This window comes from Bubalus kerabau, chromosome 17 (assembly GCF_029407905.1).
Source record: "Bubalus kerabau isolate K-KA32 ecotype Philippines breed swamp buffalo chromosome 17, PCC_UOA_SB_1v2, whole genome shotgun sequence".
NCBI lineage: Eukaryota > Metazoa > Chordata > Mammalia > Artiodactyla > Bovidae > Bubalus > Bubalus kerabau.
This window is the reverse complement of record NC_073640.1, coordinates 51,386,142-51,409,135: the sequence shown is the minus strand read 5'-3', so window position 1 is coordinate 51,409,135 and position 22,994 is coordinate 51,386,142. Positions and strand designations below refer to the sequence as shown.

Genomic DNA, 22,994 nt, shown 5'->3' with positions numbered 1-22,994 from the left:
TCCGCCCGCCTCCCCCGACAACAGGTGAAACAGAGAGAGGGCAGGGGTCCTCTCCAGGGCCTACTGGGATGGGACGCCGGGATTTCTGGATGCCCTACGCTCCTCACACGGCTGTTCCCCGGGGGGGGGAGTGGTCCCCTGAGTTCCTCAATGGTGAGGGTCCAGTACGGAATTTTATGAATGGGGAGTCCTCGGAGGAAGTCCAGGCCCCCTAAATGGTGACCGATACCCCAAATGGCTGCCGCGCAGTTCAGGGGCCCCCACCTCCTTTTCCTTCCAGCCAGGGTCTGGGGGGCGCCCGGGTGGGCAGGAGGCGCAACGCGGTCCTGGCCGCCCCCTCATCGTGACAGGCGGTCTGTCAGCCCCCGCCCCCTCGCCCCCCTCGGCACCTGCCTGGGAGGCTCCGGCCGGGCTCCGAGCGGTGGCGACGTGGCCTCCTCCTCCTCCTCTTCCTCCTGTTCGCTCCGGCTCCCTCGCTGGCTCCGGCGGCGCTAGAGACGGGCACCGGGAGCCGGGGCGCAGGGGGAGGGAGGGGGAACCTGGAAGATGGGTGGGGGGGAGGGGGCGGCTTGGGGGAGGGGTAAACGCGAGGCAGGCGCACTTGCCCGCTGGGTCCTAGAGCCCGGCAGTGGCTCTAGCGAACAGCCCCCCAGCCCGCATTTTCTCAGGATCCAGAGAGGATCCCCTACTTTCCCACCCATCCGCGCCATTGGCCCCTGAGGATATGGAGAAGGGGTCCAGGACGGAGCCTGCTCTCAAGATTCTAAAGAGGCGAGGGTCTACGTTTGCTGTTCTAAATGGGAGGGGCTGGGTGCCTGACTGGGTTCGAAAAGGGGTGGGGCGAGAAGGGAGCCTTCGCAAGGGGGCGGGGTCGGAGGGCCTAGAGGAGGAGAGGGTGCGGACGCCGAAGGCGCGGACGAGCGCGTGCGTCAGGGAAGGGGCGGGCCCACGGAGGAAGGGCCTTCTAGGCCGGCCGGAGGAAGGAGAGGGTCTGGGGAAGAGAGGTTGCTAGGTCTTAGAAGGGCGGAGCTTATAAGTAAATTGTCTTTAGGGGCCGGACGACGGAGAGTTCCAAAAGGGAGGAGCTACGTAGCCGAGTTCGTAATGGGCGGGGCTTCGGGAGAGGTAATAACGGAGGGGCGGGGCATTGTAAATGGGCGGGGCTAAAAGAAGGTTCTAAAGGGATAAGGCCTAGGACTACGAGGTCTGGGGGGCGGGGAAGAAGACACCGGAGTATTTCAAAGGGAGATCCATGTTCGTAAGGGGCTGTGCTTAGGATGGCTCATGGGAGGGCGGAGCCTCGAGCTCGGGGGCGGGGCCTAGATCTCGGGGTCCGCCCTCGCTGTCTCGCCCACTTGCCTTCACCCGCACCCCCGTTCTTTTCGGTTATTTTCTGCTACGGCCGTTCCCTGCCCTGCCCTGGGCCCAGGGGGCCGCGGTCTGAACTTTGGTCAGCTGGAGGAGTTGGTGAGTGGCATCCTCCGAGCGAAGGAGGAGCCAAGGAGGAGCTTGGGGAAAGGGGTGGGGCCTGAGTGTGAGACCTGCCTCTAGACCAGGAGCGGGAAAAGAAATTTAGGATTAAAGCCGGGAAGAGGACAGGACCAAATGATCAACACAGAGAGAGGGATCTGAGGGTTAGAGGTGATGACTGAGGGGTTAGACTGACAAGAATACCAGGAATTGTTAAGCGAAGGCGGGGCCAGACCTGGGGCAGGGGTGGGAGGGGACTTGAGAAGGCCCGATTCTTTGACAATCGGGGGCGGAACAAGAGGGCGGGGGCGGGGCTTGGGCCTCAGAAGCCCAGTTAAAGTCCTGGGAAAGCAGCTTGAACTCTTTGTAGGCCTTATAGGCTACAGAAGCCGACATCATGAGTGTCGCGGCCTGCGTGATTGCCAGGGAAGCGGGCAAGACCAATGTCTTGGAGCTTAAAGACTTGAAACGTGGCCACAGTGTAGGGATGTGATATGAGGGACCAGCCAGAGACACAGGGACCGGACCTTATACACTAAGAGGATGGGAGACTAAGTATCTGAGCAGCAGCTAGCTGTATGGGGCCATGAGGAAGAAGGCGTGAACGTCAAGAGTCAGGGAACAGGAATGCGGGGAGAAACCAGTGCCTGAGTAGGTCTTGAGGAACAAGGGTGGAGTCGGTGCTGGCGGACAGGACCAAGTTCAGCCAGCTTCGGGGGGTTCCCTACAGCCCTGGCAGATTGACTGGCGAAAGTTTTTCTGACCACAGTCCCCGACCTCCGTCAGAAATGGGGAACGTGCAGTCGGAGCCGTCCGCGGGCGGGGGCTCTCGAAAAGAGCAGGCCTCGGACCGGTCCTCCGACTCCCGCCGGACATCCCTGGTGGAGCCCGAGGTGATCCCCTCCTCCCCGGCCACGCGCCTGGCTCGCGGGCTGGGCGTCTGGTTCCCTGGCAGCTCCGCGCCCCCGGGACTCCTGGTACCCCCGGAGCCCCAGGCCTCACCCTCACCCCTGCCCCTGACCTTAGAACTGCCCTCGCCAGTGACGCCCCCTTCAGAGGAGGTGGCTGCGGCCGCGGTCTCCACACCACCCCCGCCCCCCGTGGGGACCCTGCTGCCCGCGCCGTCTAAGTGGCGAAAACCCATGGGCACTCCAGTGCCCCGGATCCGCGGTCTGCTGGAGGCGAGTCATCGCGGCCAGGGTGACCCTCCGAGCCTCCGCCCGCTGCCGCCGCCGTCCCGGCAACTAGCCGAAGAGGACCCCAACCCTGTCCCGAGGGCCCCATCTCCGACTCCGCCGCCCTTGGAGCCGCAGAAGCCGCCACTACCGCCACCTTCCGACGGGCAGCTCCCGGACCGCAGAATCACTCCTGCTCTGGCCACACCCGCCGCAACCCCTACAGAAAGCCAGGCCAGACTCGGCAGCGACGGCCAGACGGCCAGCGGGGCCCGCAGAGGGGCACCTCCCCAAGCAGGCGAGGGCGAAATGGCCAGGCCTGCGGCCTCCGAACCCGGCCTGAGTCTGTTGTGTAAAGTCACCTTCAAGTCGGGGCCCCCGCTGCCCCCTGCGGCAGCGTCGAGTTCTTTAGCCGCTAAAGCCTCTCTGGGGGGCGGCGGCGGCGGCGGCGGCGGCGGCGGACTCTTCGCCGCCTCGGGCGCCATCTCCTACGCTGAGGTCCTGAAGCAGGGGCCCCTGGCTCCCGGGGCCTCTCGCCCCTCGGGAGAGGTGCCTCGGGCAACTCAGGAAGCAGAGGGCGGTGATGGAGACGGCGAGGGGTGTTCTGGACCCCCCTCGGCTTCTGCGTCCCACGCCCGGACCCTTCCGCCGCCACCTTACACCACCTTCCCAGGCTCGAAGCCCAAATTTGACTGGGTAAGCCCTCCAGATGGCCCTGAACGCCACTTTCGCTTCAATGGAGCTGGCGGAGGCGTCGGGGCGCCCAGACGACGCGCAGCCGCTTTCTCAGGGCCCTGGGGCTCCGCACCGCCTGCTCCAGGGCAGATGCATCCTGCTCCCGGGTCCCGGAGGCCCGCACCCGCCTTGCTGGCGCCGCCTATGTTCATCTTCCCGGCGCCCACCAATGGCGAGCCTGTGCGCCCCGGGCCTCCCGGCCAGCCGGAGCTGATGCCGCCGCCAGCGCCGCCGCCCACGCCACCACCCACGCCGCCTCCCACACCGCAGCCGCCCGTGATCCAGCCAACGCCGCTGCCCGTGACGCTCCCGCCCGCCCCGGGCCCGGGCCCGGGCCACTTGGAGTCGGCCGTGACTCCCGCCCCGGCTCCCTCTCTGTCCTCCGCCTTGGCTGCTGACCAGGCCCAGGTCCCGGTCCCGGCCCCAGCCCCGGCCCCATCCCCGGCTCCAGCTCCCACTGTGGCCGAGCCATTGCCACCTGCGCCCGCGCCCGCGCCCGCCAAGACCCGCACGCGCAGGAACAAGGGTCCCCGTGCAGCCCGCGCGGTTCCGCGTGAGGATGGCGCCCCCGGAGATGGTCCCCGCGAACGTACAGCCACTACTGTGACTGACAGCGGTGGTGCAGGGGGTGGTGGCAGTGGAGCTCTTCCGGCGGGGACAGCTAACTCGGGCGCCGCGCGCCACTGGCCACCCTTCCAGGTGCTTAACTCCTGTCCCTGCAAGTGTTACTGCCGCCACCAGCCACGCCACCGCCGCCTGCCAAGAAATGTGTCTGCCTGGTGAGGGGAGGTCAGCGAGGAGGGAGGGGAGGGGATACCCCTCCAAGTCTTGAACTTCACTTTCCTGGAGGGCCCCATTCAACCTTTTGGCCTCCTGACCCCAGCTGTCCCTAGACCCTCCCCTTGGCTGCATGGCAAACCCAACTGAACTCCAATCTTTCAGAACCAATAGGAGCCTTGATAGCACACTGCTCCCTGACAGAGAACACCTTGGCCCAGCCCCTTAGTATCCAGACCTCTGATGGATAACCTCCCTTGTTACTCTCTGGAGCCATCAGGGGTACTGGTCCCAGCTGGCCTGATCCTATTCACTTCCTTGACCCTGTCCCCGATGAAGGACCATGTCCCAAGCCCTTCAGGGACAGAAGAGATGATGATGGTCTTCTGGAACCAAATGGTTATAAATGCAGGCTTCCAAAGGAAGCCCCAGGCCTAGTCCCTCAGACTCCTGACCGCTCCAGTCTTTGACCACCAGAGGGCCCTGATGTCCCAGTCCTTTTCCTGCAGAGATTACCCTTGATTCTGCAGATTCAGGGGAGACACTGCATCCTCTGGTTACCTCTCCTTCACCCCTTAATCTCAGAATCTGGTCATCATCCGGGTCTGTTGGACCCTGGGTCCTGAGTCACAGGGAGACCCTCTGCCCTGGAACCTCTGAGGCTCAGCTGGGGCCTGGAGGGGGAGTTGGGGGAACCATTATCACCAGCCCTCAGCCCTCTTTCCTACTAAGTTTATTACTCGGATACAGCCCTGATCTAAACTCCCTTTGGGATATTCAGTCATGGTCTCTTATACAGATGAAGAGAGAGGAGCCTAGAATGGGTAAAGGCCTGGCCACACAGGTTCTGATGATTCTACCCTCCCTGTAGGCTGAGCACGCCCACCAACCACCTGAGTGAGCCACCCTGGGTCGCCACCATCAAGTTGGCCGGCTCCCTGGTAGCCGGGCTGGAGCACTATGACTTGCAGGCTACCCATTCCAACTGAGTGGTCTGCTCAATGCCCTCTGCCTCCCCCTCCTTGACAATAAAATAACCATCCAGATGCCGAGATGCCTGTCAGTCACCAGCTAAGGGTTGGAGGGCTGAGGTGGGGCAGAGGTCTCCCTGAAAGCACCATATCCTGGGAACAGGAAGCTGGACCAGGACCAGCAATAAGGGAGGTTCTGTTCATCCAGCATGTGGACCGATGAGGCCACAGGTGAGACGTTCTCATTCCCCTTAATATCAACTGCATTTCCAACCAATCAATCTGGTGCCAAGCTCAGGGTTTAGCACAAATCACTCTGGAAAGCAGGAATGATCATTCCCATTATGCAGCTGGGGAAACTGACTCAAAGAAAATCTTGAAAATCACACAAATGGCCCAGTCAAATTTGGACTCTGCCTTCAACACCTTGAGAACTTCAAGGGCAGGAAACATAGGCTGGGAGGTACAGAGGTCCTACATCACAGCACTGCCTCAGAAGAGTGGGAGTAAGGCCCGCCCAGGCCAGGGCCTTGTGCCTTTTGTTCCACAGAGGTCGATCTAGCCTGTCATTTTTAAAAACTGGTTTAATTCACTGCAAGTATTTTTCAATATCAGGACATTTCACCCCCTTCACGGAACACTGGTACCTTGGCCTGGCCTTTGAGTGTCCACAGCTAGCCGCAATAGTCCCTCTATTGGGGCCTGTCCCTCCCCCAGGCCACAGCGCCACTGGGCCCTGCAGTGGGCATCTGTGTTGGAGACTCTGAGCAATGGCCACTGGAAAGAGGCTGATCCAGGGTTATCTCAGACTTCCTCGTGCCCTCAAACTTCCAAGTTCTTCAGAGATAAGAACTTATGTCCCTACCAGTCCACTTGGGGCGACAAGGGCCTAAGAAATAAAATGTCAATCCATCTTTATTGGGAGGGGGCGGGGGGGACTCTGCACTGCAACTGCCTTAAATAATGCAAGCCCTGCCCCACCCCAGTGCCTGGTGGGCTCAGACGATCATCTCCAGCTGCCGGGCATACTCGATGACCTGTTTGGCCAGCTCCGTGGAAGGGATGGTGGTATCTTCCGGCTTCTGCTGCTGGCTGGCAAAGCTGTAGTAGTTGTTGAGGCCCAGGACCCACCCTCGCTGCAAGAAAGGAGAGATGGAGATGGGTGGGGTGATCACACACACCCTCCCCAGCCCCCCAAGCCAGCACTTAACCCATGTAGGCCCTGGCTCACTTTCCTCACCAACCCTGGGCAAGTAATTTCACTTTCCTGTGCCCCCGTTTCTCCATGTTTGAGATGGGACCCTAATCACACACCTCTCTGGGTCTGTTGTGGGAATTCATATGAATCAAAAGTACTGAGAACAATGTTGGGCCCAGAGTAAACGATCATGAGATATCAGCTGTCCCCATCACCCGAGTTCAGCTTCACCTATTCCAGTCTGACCATGACCCTTGTCAGTCACCAGGGCTACTCCACCACAAGCATCAGCACCTCCAGGGACCCTGCTCCCACACAAACACCCCAGAGCCAATGAACCAAAGTCTTGTGGGGAAAAGCTGCACTCTCCAAGGAATTCTGAGGACAGACATCATCAAGCGCTAAGCCTCCCCCTCCGGCCGGTGCCAGGTGCTGGGCTCAGCTCATCCCACACATGAAACCCTAGCCCCTTTCTACAGATAGGGAAACTGACATTCAGAGCAGTTTGGCCACTTGCCTGAGGTCACACAACCGGAGTCTTGCTCCAGTGTCCCTCCAGGCCATCCCTCCCTGCTGTTAGTGAGTACACCTATGGTCCCTTGACCTCCACCCCAGCCACCTTCTTGGCGTAGTCTGTCATCTTTTTGGGTGTGTTGAAGAAGAGGATCCGGGTGGCCTCGGTGAAGAGGATTTTCTCATAGGCCTTCTCGATACAACCAGCAATCTCATCCCTGGGGGAAGATGAGTCTCATTATTGTGCACAGACAAGGCCTGGCCCTTCAGTTCAGCACTTATGGCTGAAATATGTTACCTGCCCCATTTATCCCATCGAGGCTCAGGGGAGAGTAGCTTGACTAGAGCTGCAAAGCTAGGGCCACAGCAGGGCACACACTCAGGTCTCTGGGACTCCTGGGCCCAGGCTCAGATTCTCACTCCTAGCCACTTCAGGACTTCAGGCTTGGCTGAAACTGAGCCTCAGATTACATAAGGGGATCTCTTCACCTAACACCCTCCCCACAGGATCCAATCCGAAGGGGGATCTTTGTTCCCACTTTAAGAGGTCAACACTGAAGTTAAAAAACAGCAAGACATCAAGGCACTGAAATGGGACAAGGGAGTAGCTCTGGGCAGAAACTAGTGACAAGGAGGAGCTTGCCTGTTTGTGAGGTATTTTATTAATCTCTTAGGCTAGGTGGTAGGTATGTGGGCACTTATTATATTATTCCCTGTGCATTGCAGAGAGTAGAAATATTTCAGAGTTAAAAATAACCTAAACCTACTCAACTGCCCCTCCTCACTCCCTGCACCTCTCTGGGCCCAGCTTTGTCACTGGAGGAATGAAAACACCACTCAATCTGGTGCTTTGCCCGGGTGAACCAACTCTGACACCATCTGAACACATGGACTTGCACATGTCATGCCCATCCACCCGTGCAGTGCCACCTGTGTACACAGCAACCCCCAAGGAGCTAGCGGGATTTGGTGGCCCTCTTCTAAAGAACGGAAAACTGAGGTTCCACAGTTTAGGTGACCTGAGGTGAAGCCAGATGACTCAAGGAGTACTTCCATGAGAAAGGCAGCCAGGTCTCTGTCTGAGCACTGAGCTGAGCAGTTTGGGCACCAAGCCCATGCTCAGGGTCGAATTCCATGGGCCCATACACACACACGGCCCAGAGTGAGAGGAGGGCTCTTACCACCATGTCACGATTAGTTCCAGTTCACAGAAAAGGAAACTCATGTGCCCAGCCTCCCCAGATCACAAGTGGCCCGAATGGGATTCAAACACAGAGCTATCTGACTCTGGAGTCCAAGCTCTTTCTACACTCCGCGGGGCCCTGGCCCCCCACGCACCTGATAGTGTCAAGCAGGATATCGATGAAGAAAGTGTAGCTCTCGGCAGGAATGTTGCCTTTGGCCAGGAATACCTTGTTGTAGCTGCCCTCCATCAGGTACTGTAGAGGACGGGTGGGGAAGAAGAGAGGGTGAGGAAGAGGCAGCACAGAGGCATCCCCACTGAGGCCTCACTGTAATCCCAGTGCCTCCATAAACTACACTCTGCCAGAACACTCTGCCATAATCACCATTCCCCATGCAGATGGGGTCCTCCTCTTCTAGGAAGCCCTCCTTGGTATGTACACACACACACACAGACACACACAATCATTTTATTTACTATCTGCTTCCTCATATGAATGTCAACCTCATAAGATCTGAGATTTGATCTGTTTTGTTCACTGTACAGTCAGAAAACCAACCAAAGTGCCTGCGTACATGGCTAGGGCTCGCTATTTGTTGGACAAATGAGCAAATGAGTCCACAGGCTGAGCCCTGCCTAGTCTTCCAGGAAACCCTCCCGAGTGTCTCTCCCTGCACCGCTCCCTTTAGCCAGGCCCTCCCCTCCCACTTCCTCAGCCTCACTTGCTCGAGGGACACCGGATGCTTGATGTACACGTTGGTCTGGATATCCTTGGCAGGCAGCCGCTCCAACTCTGTGTGGAACTCAGCCACCCGGTTCTGGGACAGCAGGAAGAGGAGGTTGAGGCCCAGGAGCTGGTGCATGTAGGCTGACTCTGGGAGCTGCTCCCTATGGACCAGAGTGGGAATCCAAGGTAAGGAGGGCTTAGGTGCCAACCAGGCTCCCCACACCACAGGCTCCAGGGATCCACCCTGATGACTGCCCGATGCTCTCTCCTTGGAGGAGCACTAGTTCCTGGATTTTCAGATATAACTGAGGCTCAAAGAGACATAAAGAAGTCACAATCATATGGGCCCTAGAAAGTGACCTCACTCCAGTAAAGTGACTAAGCCTCAGTTCCCCTAACTGTAAAACAGGTTTCATCACAGTACCCATCTCATAGAGGTAGGTTAAATGAATAGGGTTAACTGATTAAGTTATTTAATCTAGGTACAGAGATTAGAATGGTATCTGGCCCCAACAAATACCACAGAAGTGCTAGTTATGATTATATTAATAAGCATTACCTTCACTTATAGGGGAAAACAGAATTAGAGAGGTGAAGCCACTTGCTCAAGATCATATAATCAGGAAAGGGGGAAAATAGCTTCAAATTCGGTTTTTCAAGCTTCTCCTGTCAAATTCTTACCCATCAGTCTCCATGGAAACCCCATTCAGTTATGAAACCATTCAGTTTCATATTCAACGTGCAGTCAGTGAGTCTCTGCTCTGGGCCAGGCTCCATACTAGGCTGTGCTGGGACCCAACAGTGACCAAGACCCTTTTGTTTCTAGAAGACTCACAGTCCAGTAGGAGAGACAAGTCTGGGATGGGAGACACCCAGACAGGAGTCAGGGCTGATACCCCATTGGAGACCACAGGAAAGAGCTTGGTCTGAAACCTGAGTGCTACGGAGAGTCATGACAGGTTCTAAGCAGACAACCAACATGGTCAAATTTTAGCGTCACGAAGATCCTACCAGCTGCCATGGAGGGATGAATGGAAGAGGGCAAGGCTGGGATCAAGGCAGGTAAAACAGGACTGTGGCTACCTTAGGGAGTGGAAATTTAGGATGGGAATATGAAGAAGGAGACAGACCAGAGGGTAACTGAGACTGGACGGCATAATCCCAGACTCAGGGCCTCCAAGCCAACCACGAACCCTGAGGCTTCTGGGCACACAGCTATGCAGAGGGGGAATTCCCAGGTGAAGGAAGATGTCCCAAGTGGCTAGAGCAACAAGGATATAAAGCTGCCATGTAAACCACCCACCCCCTCCAACACACACACTACTGTGTGCTCAGCTGCATGCAACTCTTTGTGATCCCATGGACTGTAGCCCGCCAGGCTCCTCTGTCCATGGGATTTTCCAAGCAAGAATACTGGAGTGAGTTGTCATTCCCTTCTCCAGGGGATCTTCCCAACCCAGGGATTTGCCCATCTCCTGTATTGGCAGGCAGATTCTTTACCACTGAGCCACCAAGGAAGCTGCTACACACACACACCCCAAATTAGGGGCCAGGTCCATCCTCACTTGTAATCGAAGTAGTAGCACTTGAGCTGGGCCATGTACCGCTCGAAGGAGGGGATGTCCTTGCGTAGGATACTCCACTGAGCCCCGATCTCCAGTATGTCACCTGTAGGCAACAGAGGAAGTTCTCAGGTGACCAGAGTCCCGACCTTGACCACCACTGCTACCATTCCTGCCACAACCCAAGTCCATAAACCCCCCATCAACTCCAGTGACACTCACGGGCCAGAATGAGCTGCTGCTTGGTCAATTTGGTCCCTGTGGTTGGCAGGAAATTGAGCTCCAACAAAACCAGCTGAAGAGGAGGGCAGGGGAAGGAAGGAAAGAAGATGGGACTTTAAGTATGAGTTATTTACTTTTATCTAGGCCTTCATTTTCCCACCTAGAAAATGGAGCTAGCCATCATCCCTGACTCATAAAGTTGTTATGAGTATTAAAGGAGTCAGTCAGATCAGGGCCTGAACACATGATGTGGGTTCATTTAGGATGACTTCATGTTACAAGTATTAATAGACCCACTGGAGAGACCCACTCCATGCCTGACCCAGTGGAATCAAGGGGAAGGGGAGACACTAGCTTCTTCGGTTCTTTGGCAACACTTTCCCACACCTTGCTGGATTGGGACCAGCTACCCACCTCAACCTACACCAAGGAGGAAAGGGGGCTTATCTCTTCCTATGGTCCAGCTCACACATCATCCCTTAACAGATACCACCCCACACACCTCAGCAACATGGTCCAGCCCACTGTATTTGTACCCCTTCCACCTGGCCTGAAGCAACCCGAGCCCCACTGAGGTTCTCTGGTCTAAGAGTATTTTCCCCAGCTTCAATCCTGCCCTCACAACTTAGCTGGGCCCCTCTCTCCACAGATCTATCCTTAAGCCCCATATTTCTCGGATCCCAGCTTAGCCTGGTCTTAACCACGAACCCCATCATCCCAGCCTCCTTCTTCCATATCCCTTTCCAGTCCTCATTTCCCACTTGGTGGCGGCCAGAACCCTACATCACAAAAGCTGACAGCCCCATCCTACCACTCCAACCAACTAGGCCTCCAAGCACCGAAATTTTAACCTCTCACTCGGTGTGCCAGAAACACCCTCTCCATCACCCCCAACCGTGGGGCCGCATTTAGTCCGTTCGAGGTCCCTCTCACATCTACATGCCTCCAAACGGCACTTCGGCTCCTCTGAATCCTTCACCCTATTAGATAGCCCAGTCCGCCTTAGATCCGTCGGCGCCGCGGTTTCCCCCTGAGCCCGAAGCTCGGTTGGGTCTGGACCCCTCGAAGCACCCCCGGTCGATCCTTACCTTGAGACGGCCCAGCTCTTCCCCGCACTTGCTAAGATTAGGGCTTTTCCGGTTCCACTCGCCCTTGAGCTGCTCGTACATGCCGGCCGCGGCCTGCAGGATCGCGCCCGAGGCCGCCGCAGACCCCGAGCTCGAGGTGCCGGCTACCCCGTTCACCGCCGTGGCCGCCATCTTCCGTGATGCGGCAAACCGACAGCCCGATTTACGGCAGCGACGCCTACCGCCTCTCACCCGGCGGAAGTGGGGCCGGGAGGTGGAGCCCCAAATCGGGGGCGGGGCTACGATGGTTTGCCTCCGCCCGCCGGGCTTAGCCTTCAGTCGCTCTCAGGGAGGTGCCCTCGAAGCCCGGCCCTTTATGAACTTGTCAGCCGGAGCTCCGCCTCTACTGTCACTCAAAATGGTAACCGGAAGTCGCCCCATGCCCTAACTGAAAATGGCAGCGGTCGCAACGCCTCCGCACTTCCCGTAGCCAATATGGCCGCACCGGCTTCATCCTAGGCTCTGTGTCTTGGAGATTTCACCTGCGCGGCACCTCTTTCTACACCAAGAGGTGGCGGTGGTGGAGCCATTTGATTAACTATTATTCTTCCCATGTTACAGACAGGCTTTGAGAGACTGGGTAAACTTCCAAGAGACTAACGGCTGAGATTTGACTCTAGATCTTTCTCACTAGTTTCTCAGTGCATCTTTCCACATTTTCGCCAAGCTTGTACGAATACGCATAAACTTTACAAAAATCATCCAGTATTAATGGCTTAAATTCCACCATATATGCAGAGAATTCCCAATTCTTTTTTTATCCTACCCCTGATTCCTCCATCTATATCACACCTGCCTATTTAACATCTACTTTTTCTCAATTCTCTTGTCTTCCATCATTTAAAATGTCATGAGAGGTAAGGATATTTATCAGTTCTCTTTACTGCTGTATTCCCAGCGCGAGGAAGACAATATTTGTTGAATGAATGAACGAGTGTGTAAATAAATTGTGTCTTTCATCCACGCTCCGCTGGGCTCGTACCGCCTCCGCCTCCGCCCCTGCCCCCGCCCCCGCGGTTCGCCCGGCCCAGCCCATTTGCCAAGGATCTAAGCTCCCCGATCTTGAGTACTCCGGTACTCTTGCCTTGAAAATCCCATGGACGGAGGAGCCTGGTGGGCTGCAACCCATGGGGTAGCTAAGAGTCGGACACGACTGAGCGACTTCACTTTCACTTTTCACTTTCGTGCATTGGAGAAGGAAATGGCAACCCACTCCAGAGTTCTTGCCTGGAGAATCCCAGGGACGGGGGTGCCTGGACGGGGGTGCCTGGTGGGCTGCCGTCTCTGGGGTCGCACAGAGTCGGACACGACTGAAGCGACTTAGCAGCAGACTTAGCAGCAAGCTCCCCGGTCAGGGATTGAACGTGGGACATCCAAGTGAAAGCACCCACTTCTAACCACTGGACCATCACGGAATTCCCAAGTTGTGTCTTTAAAAAAAAAAGTCTTTAAGGAAAAACTGCATCATATTAGTGCTATACATATTTTCTAAAAAGCACCATGCTTTTTAGCAATAAGCTAAAGACATCTCTGGAGATCGATGGACATATTTCTGAAACTTTAAAAAAAAAGCTGTACAATATCCCACAATGTGACAACATAATTCATTTAATGGTTTCCATTGACATTTTGGTTATTTTTGTTTGCCATTTTCAATAATGTTGCAATGAAAATTCTTGAGGTGATGGGGAATTAGAAAAAAGTGGTCAAAAGGTACAAATTTCTAGTTATAAATAATTGGGATGTAATGTACAACATATGAGTATACTGCTGTATGATATATAGGAAAGTTGGTAAAAGAGACTACATCTTACAAGTTCTCATCACACAGAGAAATGTTTTGCCTTTTTTCTTTCTTTTTACTATATCTAACCTCAGAGAGAGAGAGCAGTGAGCAGTCCTGAAGAAAAATCTTAGTTCTCTGCCAGGGGATTAGACATGGGTAACCTGGTCAAAGAGTTGACTCATTGGAAAAGACTCTGATGCTGGGAGGGATTGGGGGCAGGAGGAGAAGGGGACGACAGAGGATGAGATGGCTGGATGGCATCACCGACTTGATGGACACGAGTTTGAGTGAACTCTGGGAGTTGGTGATGGACAGGGAGGCCTGGCGTGCTGCAATTCATGGGATCGCAAAGAGTCGGACACGACTGAGCAACTGAACTGAACTGAACTGAACCTGGTCCTATCCCTTAGGCCACCTGGGGTCTAGAGGGTAGAAGCAAAGTGGCCCTGGCTTTTTCTCCCACTTGCAAGCAAGAATGTTTCCAGGAGGCAAAAACTGTAAAAACAGGTACTGAGACTTTGCACTTGTTCCTACAATTTTTGCCTCCTGGAAACATGTATAGGTGAGCACACAGAGAAACAGGTTGTTTAAGACAGAAGCAAAGCAAAAATGCATACCCAAAGAGGAGTTTGGATATCCAGAGCAAGGAGTACAGTAGGCACTAGTAGTAAAGAACTCACCAGCCAGGAGACATAAAGGGTGTGGTTTCCATCCCTGGGTGGGAAAGATCCCCTGGAGGAGGGCATGGCAACCCACTCTAGTATTCTTGCCTGGAGAACTCCACGGACAGAGAAGCCTGGTGGGCTTCAGTCCATGATGTCTAAGATCATGACATCCAGTCCCATCACTTCATGGCAAATAGAAGGGGGAAAAGTGGAAACACTAACAGATTTTATTTTCTTGGGCTCCAAAATCACTGTGGACGATAACTGCAGCCATAAAATTAAATGACGCTTGCTCCTTGGAAGAAAAGCTGTGACAAACCTAGGCAGTGTATTAAAAAGCAGAGACATCACGTTGCCGACAAAGATCTGTGTAGTCAAAGCTATGGTTTTTCCAGTAGTCATGCACTAATGTGAGAGTTGTACCATAAAAATGGTTGAGCCTTGAAGAATCGATGGTTTTGAATTGTGGTGTGGGAGAAGACTCTGGAGAATCCCTTAGACTGCGAGATCAAACCAGTCAGTCCTAAAGGAAATCAACCCTGAATATTCATTGGAAGAACTGATGCTGAAGCTGAAGCTCCAATACTTTGGCCACCTGATGCGAAGAGCTGAATCATTGGAAAAGACCCTGATGCTGGGAAAGATTGAAGACAGGAGGATAAGGGGGTGACAGAGGATGAGCTGGTTGGATGGCATCACTGACACAGTGGACATGAGTTTGAGCAAACTCAGGGAGATGATGAAGGACAGGAAGCCTTGCGTGCTGCAGTCCATGGGATCGCAAAGAGTCAGACATGACTTAGTGACTAAACAACAAGGCAGAGATACGTACCTGAGGAGAAATGGTATGGGCATCCTCTCTAATGCGAGGAGTGCAGTAAGTCTGAAGCCAGAAGCTAGAGGGAGGAGTGTGGGTGTCCTGAATGAGAAGGAGCACAGTAAAGAGGTAACGTAAATCATTATATAAGACAGTCCTTTCCGGTCTTTGTTTCAGTTTGGTTGAGTCTCTCAGTCTTATCCGACCTTGTTTACCTTTAGCCAATTATCTTATTTCTTTCTTCACATCTCACTAGTCCTTGGACCCTCCCCAAGATGCCTGCGCAACTTTTTTCTAAGATGGATCCCACCACAGAGGCCTGTGGGTGCATGTCCTTATTGTGGGATGGAGCCCCCTTCCTTTTTGACCCCCAAGAAGTCTTCCTGCGCATGTGTGAACAGGGAAGTCTTTTTCGACCTCAGGAGTGCCACCTTGTCTCTTTGCTTTAGCAAAGCTCAGCTTTTGCCACTAGCTTTGTCCTTGGAGTGTCTGGGTGAGAACAAAGCTTGAATTTTAGTCCACTTGACAAATACCAGCTGTCAGACCCAGAGGCCCACTGTCTCCTACCTCACATCTATATGAGAAGATGGGTGTTAGCTGGACCTATTGTGGTCATCGTTTCACATTATATGCATATCAAACCATCATGCTGTATGCCTTAAACGTACAGGGATGTATGTGAATTATTTCTCAATAAAATGGGTGGGCAGGTTTTTGCTTTTTTAAAGAGTTTTACATGCATTTGTTTAAATACATTTATTTTAGTGCTAAGGGACAGATCCTAGGAATTAAGATTACTGAGTTGAGATAGGTGTATTTTTCATTTTAATAGACATCATAAGACTGCTTTTCAAAGTTGTAGCAGTTCACAGTTCCACTAGCAATGAAGATGCTGATGGTATCACTGCTACTGGGCTTTTTTTTTTTTTTTTTCCTTTGTTTTTTTACCAGTCTATTACCGGACAAGCACTAGTTTTTTTTTATTGCTGTTGTTGTTGCTTTAGTTTGGATTTCTGTACTAATAAGGTTGAGACCCTTTCCTTCATTTATTAAACATTTCAATTTCCTCTTCTCTAAAATTTTCTGCAGGATTATTGCATTTTTCTAAAAATTTATAATCCCTTCTGCTTATTGGAGATAAAACATTTTATCATATATGTTGCAACTATTTCCTTTGGCCTATTGTTTATTTTCTGCATATATATATATTTTATTTATCCATCTTTTGCCATGCAGAGTTTTCATTTTTACACAGTCAAATTTATGAAACTTTCCCTTTATGACTTGTTTTTTCCCTTTGTGACTTCTGTATTTTCTATTTTGCTTAAGAAGTCCTGGCCATGTCAGAGTAAAACAAATATTCTCCAAAACTTTTTGGTAAAGTATTTGTGTTTTCCACATGTAATTTTTATTATACTTGAATTAATTTTTGCATATGTTATGAAATCTAAATTTGATATCATCCTCACAGGCAATTTTTTTCAGAACCACTTATTAAATAAGCTATCACTTTCTCACCAATATGAAAAGCATTTATATCTTATATTAAATCTCTTCAGTAATCAGACATGTCAAGTCGTTCATTATATTCTATCGGTCTATAGTTATTCTTCATAAATACCATATTGTCTTTTTGTTGGTCTGTTTGTTTTTCTTCATTGCTCTGTGTGGGTTTTCTGTAGTTGTGGCGAGCAGGGGCTACTCTTTGTTGAAACGCACAGGCTTCTCATTGCAATGATTGATTCCCTGGTGGCTCAGACAGTAAAGCATCTACCCCCAATGCGGGAGACCCCGGTCCAATCCCTGGGTCGGGAAGATCCCCTGGAGAAGGAAATGGCAACCCACTCCAGTACTCTTGCCTAGAAAATTCCATGGATGGAGGAGCCTGGTGGGCTACAGTCCATGGGGTCGCAAAGAGTCAGACACGACTGAGCGACTTTACTTTACTTTACTCATTGCAATGGCTTCTGTTGTTGCAGAGCACAGGATCCAGGACACCCGGGCTTCAGTAGTTACATCGCATGGCCTCAGTAGCTGTGATTCGAGAGCTCTAGGGTGCTGCCTCAGTAGCTGTGGTACATGGGCTTAGTTGCTCTGTGGCATGTGGGATATTTCTGGATCCCCTGCATTGTTGGGTGGATTCTTAACCGCGAGACCACCAGGGAAGCCCCATACTGCTTTTTAAATATTTATTCTTGGTAAATATCATACTGTTTTTTGTATACATTTTATGTATGTATACATATATATTTGATGTTGAGGTGAAACTGACATAAAATTAATCATCTTAAACTGAACAATTCAGTGTCACTTAATTATATCCACAATGTTGTGCAAATACCACCTCTAAAAAAAAAATATCTCTATCTACCTCCAAAACATTTTCATCATCACAGAAAGAAACCCCATTCCCCTTAAGCTGTTGTTTTCCATTCCCTACTTTTTCCTCACCGCTGGTAATGATCAGTCTGCATTCTGTCTCTGTGTATTTGCCTATTCTAGGTATTTCATATAAACGGTATCTTAAAATACATGACCTTAGATGTCTGGCTTCTTTCACAAAAACCATTATGGTTTCGACCTTAATAGATGTTGCAGAATATATCAATACTTCATTCCTTTTTATGGTTGAATAATAAATACTCCACTGTATGGATATACATTTGCTTATCAGTTCATCTGTTGATGAACATTTGGGCTGTTTTTAGCTTTTGACTTTGTGAATAGTGCTGATATGAACATGCATGTACATGTACTTGTTTGAGAACATATTTTCAATTCTTTTGGGTTGTATATCCAGAAATGGATCTGCTGAATGACTCAGTAAGTCTAGGGTAATCATTTTGAGGAACCCCAAACTCTTTTCCACAGCATCTAAGCGATTTTACATTTCCACCAGCAATATACAAGGGTTCCAGTTTCTCAATATCCTTGCCAATAGCTGTATCTGTTGTGATTTTTTAATTATTATAACCATCCTAATAGGTATGAAGGGATATCTCACTATGGTTTTGACTTGACTTTCCCTGATAATTAATGATGTAGAATGTGCTTTTAATGATCTTTTCATTAAAAAAATTAATGATCTTTTCATTAAAAAATTAATGATCTTTTCATGTGTTATTGGTTATTTTACATATCTTTTTTGGAAAAATCTCTATTCAAGTCTTTTGCCATTTTTAATTGAATTGCTTATGGTTACAGAAGTTTTTCATTTTCTATATTGTAGTCTTGATCAGATACATGATTTACAAATATTTTCTCCTATTCTATGGGTTGGGTTTTTTGGTCTTGATCGTATCCTTTGATTCACAAAAGTTCTAAATTTTGATGAGATTCAATTTATGTTGCTTGTACTTTTGACATCATACTTAAGAAACCATTGACATATCAAAGATTTCCCCCTATTTTTTTATATAGTTTTAACTTTTTTTCCCACCCTGCATTCCTTGTGGGATCTTAGTTTCTTGATCAGGGATTGAACCCAGGCGACGGCAGTGAAAGTGCTGAGTCTTAACCACTGGATCACCAGGGAATTCCCAGTAGTTTTAATTCTTAAATTTAGAAATCTTGTTTTAAAAGCATTGTTTTTTCATCTTTTTAAAAAAAATTGTTTATCTATTTGGCTCTACTGGGTCTTAGTTGCATCATGTGGGATCTAGTTCCCTGACCAGGGATCAAACCTAGGCTCCCTTCATTCAGAGTGGGGAGTCCTAAGCACTGGACCACCAGGGAAGTCCCTTAAATTTAGAAATCTGGTCTGATTTTGGTTAATTTTTGTACCTGGCATAAGATAAGGGCATACTTTTTCCCTTTGCATGTGGACATCAAGTTTTCCAAGTACCATTTGTTGTTAAGAGTGTCCTTTCTCCTTGGATGGGTCTTGACACCTGATCAAATATCAGTTGACTATATGTGAGGGTTTATTTTGAGCTCTGGTCTGTATGTCTGTCTTTATGCCAGTCAGACACTGTTTTGATTACTGTAGCTTTGCAATTTTGAAACAGAAAGTATGAGTTCTCCAATTTTGTTCTTCTGTTTCAAGGTGGCTACTTGGAGTCCCTTGCAATTACATATGAGTTTTAAGATGTTCAAAATGGCTGGGATTTTGATAGAGATTGCACTGAATCTGTATAGCACTATGGGTCATGTTATGGACTAAATGGTATTCCCCTAAAATGTATATGTTGAAGCCCTAACCCTCAGGACCTCAGAACAGGACTGTATTTGGAGATCAGTTCAGTTCAGTCGCTCAGTCGCTCAGTCATGTCCAACTCTTTGCGACCCCATGAATCACAGCACGCCAGGCCTCCCTGTCCATCACCAACTCCCGGAGTTCACTCAAACTCATGTCCGTTGAGTCGGTGATGCCATCCAGCCATCTCATCTTCTGTCGTCCCCTTCTCCTCCTGCCCCCAATCCCTCCCAGCATCAGAGTCTTTTCCAATGAGTCAACTCTTTGCATGAGGTGGCCAAAGTATTGGAGTTTCAGCTTTAGCATCAGTCCTTCCAATGAACACCTAGGACTGATCTCCTTCAGAATGGACTGGCTGGATCTCCTTGCAGTCCAAGGGACTCTCAAGAGTCTTCTTCAACACCACAGTTCAAAATCATTAATTTTTCGGTGCTCAGCTTTCTTCACAGTCCAACTTTCACATCCATACATGACCACTGGAAAAACCACAGCCTTGACTAGATGGACCTTTGTTGGCAAAGTAATATCTCTGCTTTTTAATATGCTATCTAGGTAAAAAACCTTTTAAAAGGAGATTATTTTCAGGACTTCCCTGGTGGTCCAGTGGTCAAGAATCTGCCTTGCAAAGCATGGGGACATGGGTTTGATCCCTGGTCAGGGGCTTTCCTGGTGGCTCAGATGGTAAAGAATCTACCTGAGACATGGGTAAACCCAGGTTCAATACCTGGGTCAGGAAGATCCCCTGGAGGAAGAAATAGAAACACACTCCAGTATTCTTGACTGGGAAATTCCATGGACAGAGGAACCTGGTGGGCGACAGCCATGTGGTTGCAGAGTTGGACACGACTGAACGACGAACACAGGGAACTAAGATTCCACATTCTGGGTGGCAACTCAGCCTGGGTGCCACAACTAGAGAGACCCCCTGCTGCAACTAAGACCTGAAATACATATTTTAAAAGGTGATTATTTTAAAACAAGGCCCAGTGGTCCCTAATCCAATCTGAAAGGTGTCTTTATAAGAGGAGTACATTTGGACACACGAAGAGATATCAGTGACGTGACCACACAGAGGAAAGACTGTGAGGACACCACCAGAGGGCAGTCATCAGCAAGCCAAGAAGAGAGGCCTCAGAAACCAATCATAAAAGGTCTTAAAAGGTGTTTTGTTACGGCAGCCCTAGCAAACTAATACAGATGGTATTGCCAACAATGTTAATTCATGAACATGGGATGTCTCTCCATTTATTTAGGTCTTTAATTCCTTTCAGCAATATTTTGTAGTTTTCAGTACACAAGTCTTTTTCCTCCTTGTATAAATTTATTCTTAAATATTTTATTCTTTTTGTTGTAAGTAGGATTGTTTTTTTTTTAATTTTTTCAGATTATTCATTGCTTGTGTATAGAAATGCAACCGATTTTTGTGTTGATTTTGTGTACTTTAACTTAACTGAACATGTTTATTAGCTGTTTTTCATGTATGTGGACTCTGCCTATAAAATTTTATTGAAAATGGCTTTGGCATTTAATTGCCATCTGCCATATGCCATCTGTCTTTAGTAATCAGGTAATTTGATAATCTTGCTCAGCTTCCTTCTATTTCTATCTGATTTAGGGTTAATACAAGAAATGGATGTTGAATTTTAGAAAAAGCTTTTGCAGATACCTGGCAACCCACTCCAGTGTTCTTGCCTGGAGAATCCCAGGGACGGGGGAGCCTGGTGGGCTGCCATCTATGGGGTCGCACAGAGTCGGACACGACTGAAGCGACATTCATGTAATCATACAGGTGGCACATCTGAGCCTCTGTTTCTTCATCTATGAAATGGGGATAATGGTAGAATTTTCCTTATAGAACATCATGAAGATTTTCTTAGATTGCTAATCTAAGAAAAGGGATCTGCTATAGACGGAAAGTTTGAGTTCCACACAAATTCCTATGTTGAAACCTAACCCCCAACGTCACTGTATCAGGAGGGGATTAGACTGTGGGGGCAGGACCCTTGTAAATGAGATTAATCTTTTATAAAAGAGGCCCCAGTCACATTCCTCATCCTTTCTGCCATGTGTTGTCACTGTGGTTTAGTTTCTCAGTCATGTTTGACTCTTTGCAACCCCATGGACTGTAGCCCTCCAGGCTCCTCTGTCCATGAGGATTCTGCAAGCAAGAATACTGGAGTGGGTTGCCATTTCCTTCTCTAGGGGATCTTCCCAACCCAGGGACTGAACCCACCTCTCCTGCATTGGCTTGCATGTTCTTTACCACTGAGCACCAGGGAAGCCCTGGTGGCTACCACGAGGACACAGTAAAAAGATGGTCACCCATGAACCAGGAAGCAGGTTCTCACAAGATGCCACATCTGCCCGCACCTTAATGTGGGACTTCCCAGCCTCCAGCAGTATGAGAAATAAATTTCCATTATTTGTAAGCCAAGTAATGCTCAAAATTCTCCAAGCCAGGCTTAAGCAATATGTGAACCGTGAACGTCCTTATGTTCAAACTGGTTTTAGAAAAGGCAGAGGAAACAGAGATCAAATTGCCAACATCTGCTGGATCATGGAAAAAGCAAGAGAGTTCCAGAAAAACATCTGTTTCTGCTTTATTGACTATGCCAAAGCCTTTGACTGTGTGGATCACAATAAACTGTGGAAAATTCTGAAAGAGATGGGAATACCAGACCACCTGATCTGCCTCTTGAGAAATTTGTATGCAGGTCAGGAAGCAACAGTTAGAACTGGACATGGAACAACAGACTGGTTCCAAATAGGAAAAGGAGTACGTCAAGGCTGTATATTGTCACCCTGCATATTTAACTTCTATGCAGAGTACATCATGAGAAATGCTGGGCTGGAGGAAGCACAAGCTGGAATCAAGATTGCCAGGAGAAATATCAATAACCTCAGATATGCAGATGACACCACCCTTATGGAAGAAAGTGAAGAGGAACTAAAAAGCCTCTTGATGAAGGTGAAAGAGGAGAGTGAAAAAGTTGGCTTAAAGCTCAACATTCAGAAAATGAAGATCACGGCATCCGGTCCCATCACTTCATGGGAAATAAATGGGGAAACAGTGGAAACGGTGTCAGACTTTATTTTTCTGGGCTCCAAAATCACTGCAGATGGTGATTGCAGCCATGAAATTAAAAGTCACTTACTCCTTGGAAGGAAAGTTATGACCAACCTAGATAGCATATTCAAAAGCAGAGACATTACTTTGCCAACAAAGGTTCATCTAGTCAAGGCTATGGTTTTTCCTGTGGTCATGTATGGATGTAAGAGTTGGACTGTGAAGAAGGCTAAGCGCTGAAGAATTGATGCTTTTGAACTGTGGTGTTGGAGAAGACTCTTGAGAGTCCCTTGGACTGCAAGGAGATCCAACCAGTCCATTCTGAAGGAGATCAGCCCTGGGATTTCTTTAGAAGGAATGATGCTGAAGCTGAGACTCCAGTACTTTGGCCACCCCCTGAGAAGAGTTGACTCATTGGAAAAGACTCTGATGCTGGGAGGGATTGGGGGCAGGAGGAGAAGGGGACGACAGAGGATGAGATGGCTGGATGGCATCACTGACTCGATGGACATGAGTCTGGGTGAACTCCGGGAGTTGGTGATGGACAGGGAGGCCTGGCATGCTGTGATTCATGGGGCCGCAAGGAGTCGGACATGACTGAGCAACTGAACTGAACTGAACTAGTCTATGGTCTTCCGTTACAGCAGTTCAAATGGACTTAGGTCAAAATAGGATGTTGTCTCGTCACATTCTCCTTAATTTGCATTAGTGCAATAAATTTTGTTGATAAATCTGTACCTTTGATTATTGTGCATATTGCCTGGCCATCGCTGACCTCCCTGCGGAACCCCAGACCTGAGGTTC

At 50.1% G+C, this 22,994-nt stretch overlaps 2 protein-coding genes across 3 annotated transcripts; one reads left to right on the top strand and one right to left on the bottom strand.

The window, feature by feature from the left end:
- The first annotated feature begins 2,213 nt into the window (after nucleotides 1-2,213).
- GGN (gametogenetin) lies at nucleotides 2,214-5,152 on the top strand. Its single transcript, XM_055554328.1, has 2 exons — nucleotides 2,214-4,159; nucleotides 5,029-5,152. Exons 1-2 carry the CDS (start codon nucleotides 2,259-2,261, stop codon nucleotides 5,144-5,146), a joined length of 2,019 nt encoding a protein of 672 aa, XP_055410303.1. The 5' UTR covers nucleotides 2,214-2,258; the 3' UTR covers nucleotides 5,147-5,152.
- An 873-nt stretch (nucleotides 5,153-6,025) lies between these two features.
- On the bottom strand, nucleotides 6,026-11,917 carry PSMD8 (proteasome 26S subunit, non-ATPase 8). 2 transcript variants are annotated; one of them, XM_055554339.1, is made up of 7 exons: nucleotides 11,622-11,901; nucleotides 10,534-10,606; nucleotides 10,315-10,417; nucleotides 8,745-8,910; nucleotides 8,178-8,278; nucleotides 6,946-7,057; nucleotides 6,026-6,264 (listed from the first exon to the last, which is right to left on the bottom strand). In XM_055554339.1, the coding sequence occupies exons 1-7, from the start codon at nucleotides 11,790-11,792 to the stop codon at nucleotides 6,127-6,129; spliced, it is 864 nt and encodes a 287-aa protein (XP_055410314.1). In that variant the 5' UTR covers nucleotides 11,793-11,901; the 3' UTR covers nucleotides 6,026-6,126. The 2 variants fall into 2 exon arrangements, with proteins under 2 accessions (XP_055410314.1, XP_055410315.1); XM_055554340.1 differs by lacking the exon at nucleotides 6,946-7,057 and having other exon boundaries at nucleotides 11,622-11,917.
- Between the last annotated feature and the right edge of the window lie 11,077 nt (nucleotides 11,918-22,994).

What these genes read in the sequence shown, in the direction of transcription:
- GGN (XM_055554328.1), top strand. Translation starts at nt 2,259, where the DNA reads ATGGGGAACGTGCAGTCGGAGCCGTCCGCGGGCGGGGGCTCTCGAAAA. An exon ending in CCAAGAAATGTGTCTGCCTG is followed by an intron (nt 4,160 to 5,028) that starts GTGAGGGGAGGT and finishes CCCTCCCTGTAG; the next exon opens with GCTGAGCACGCCCACCAACC.
- PSMD8 (XM_055554339.1), bottom strand. Translation starts at nt 11,792, where the DNA reads ATGGCGGCCACGGCGGTGAACGGGGTAGCCGGCACCTCGAGCTCGGGG. An exon ending in ATCCGGTGTCCCTCGAGCAA is followed by an intron (nt 8,279 to 8,744) that starts GTGAGGCTGAGG and finishes CGTCCTCTACAG; the next exon opens with TACCTGATGGAGGGCAGCTA. An exon ending in ATCCTGCTTGACACTATCAG is followed by an intron (nt 7,058 to 8,177) that starts GTGCGTGGGGGG and finishes ATCTTCCCCCAG; the next exon opens with GGATGAGATTGCTGGTTGTA.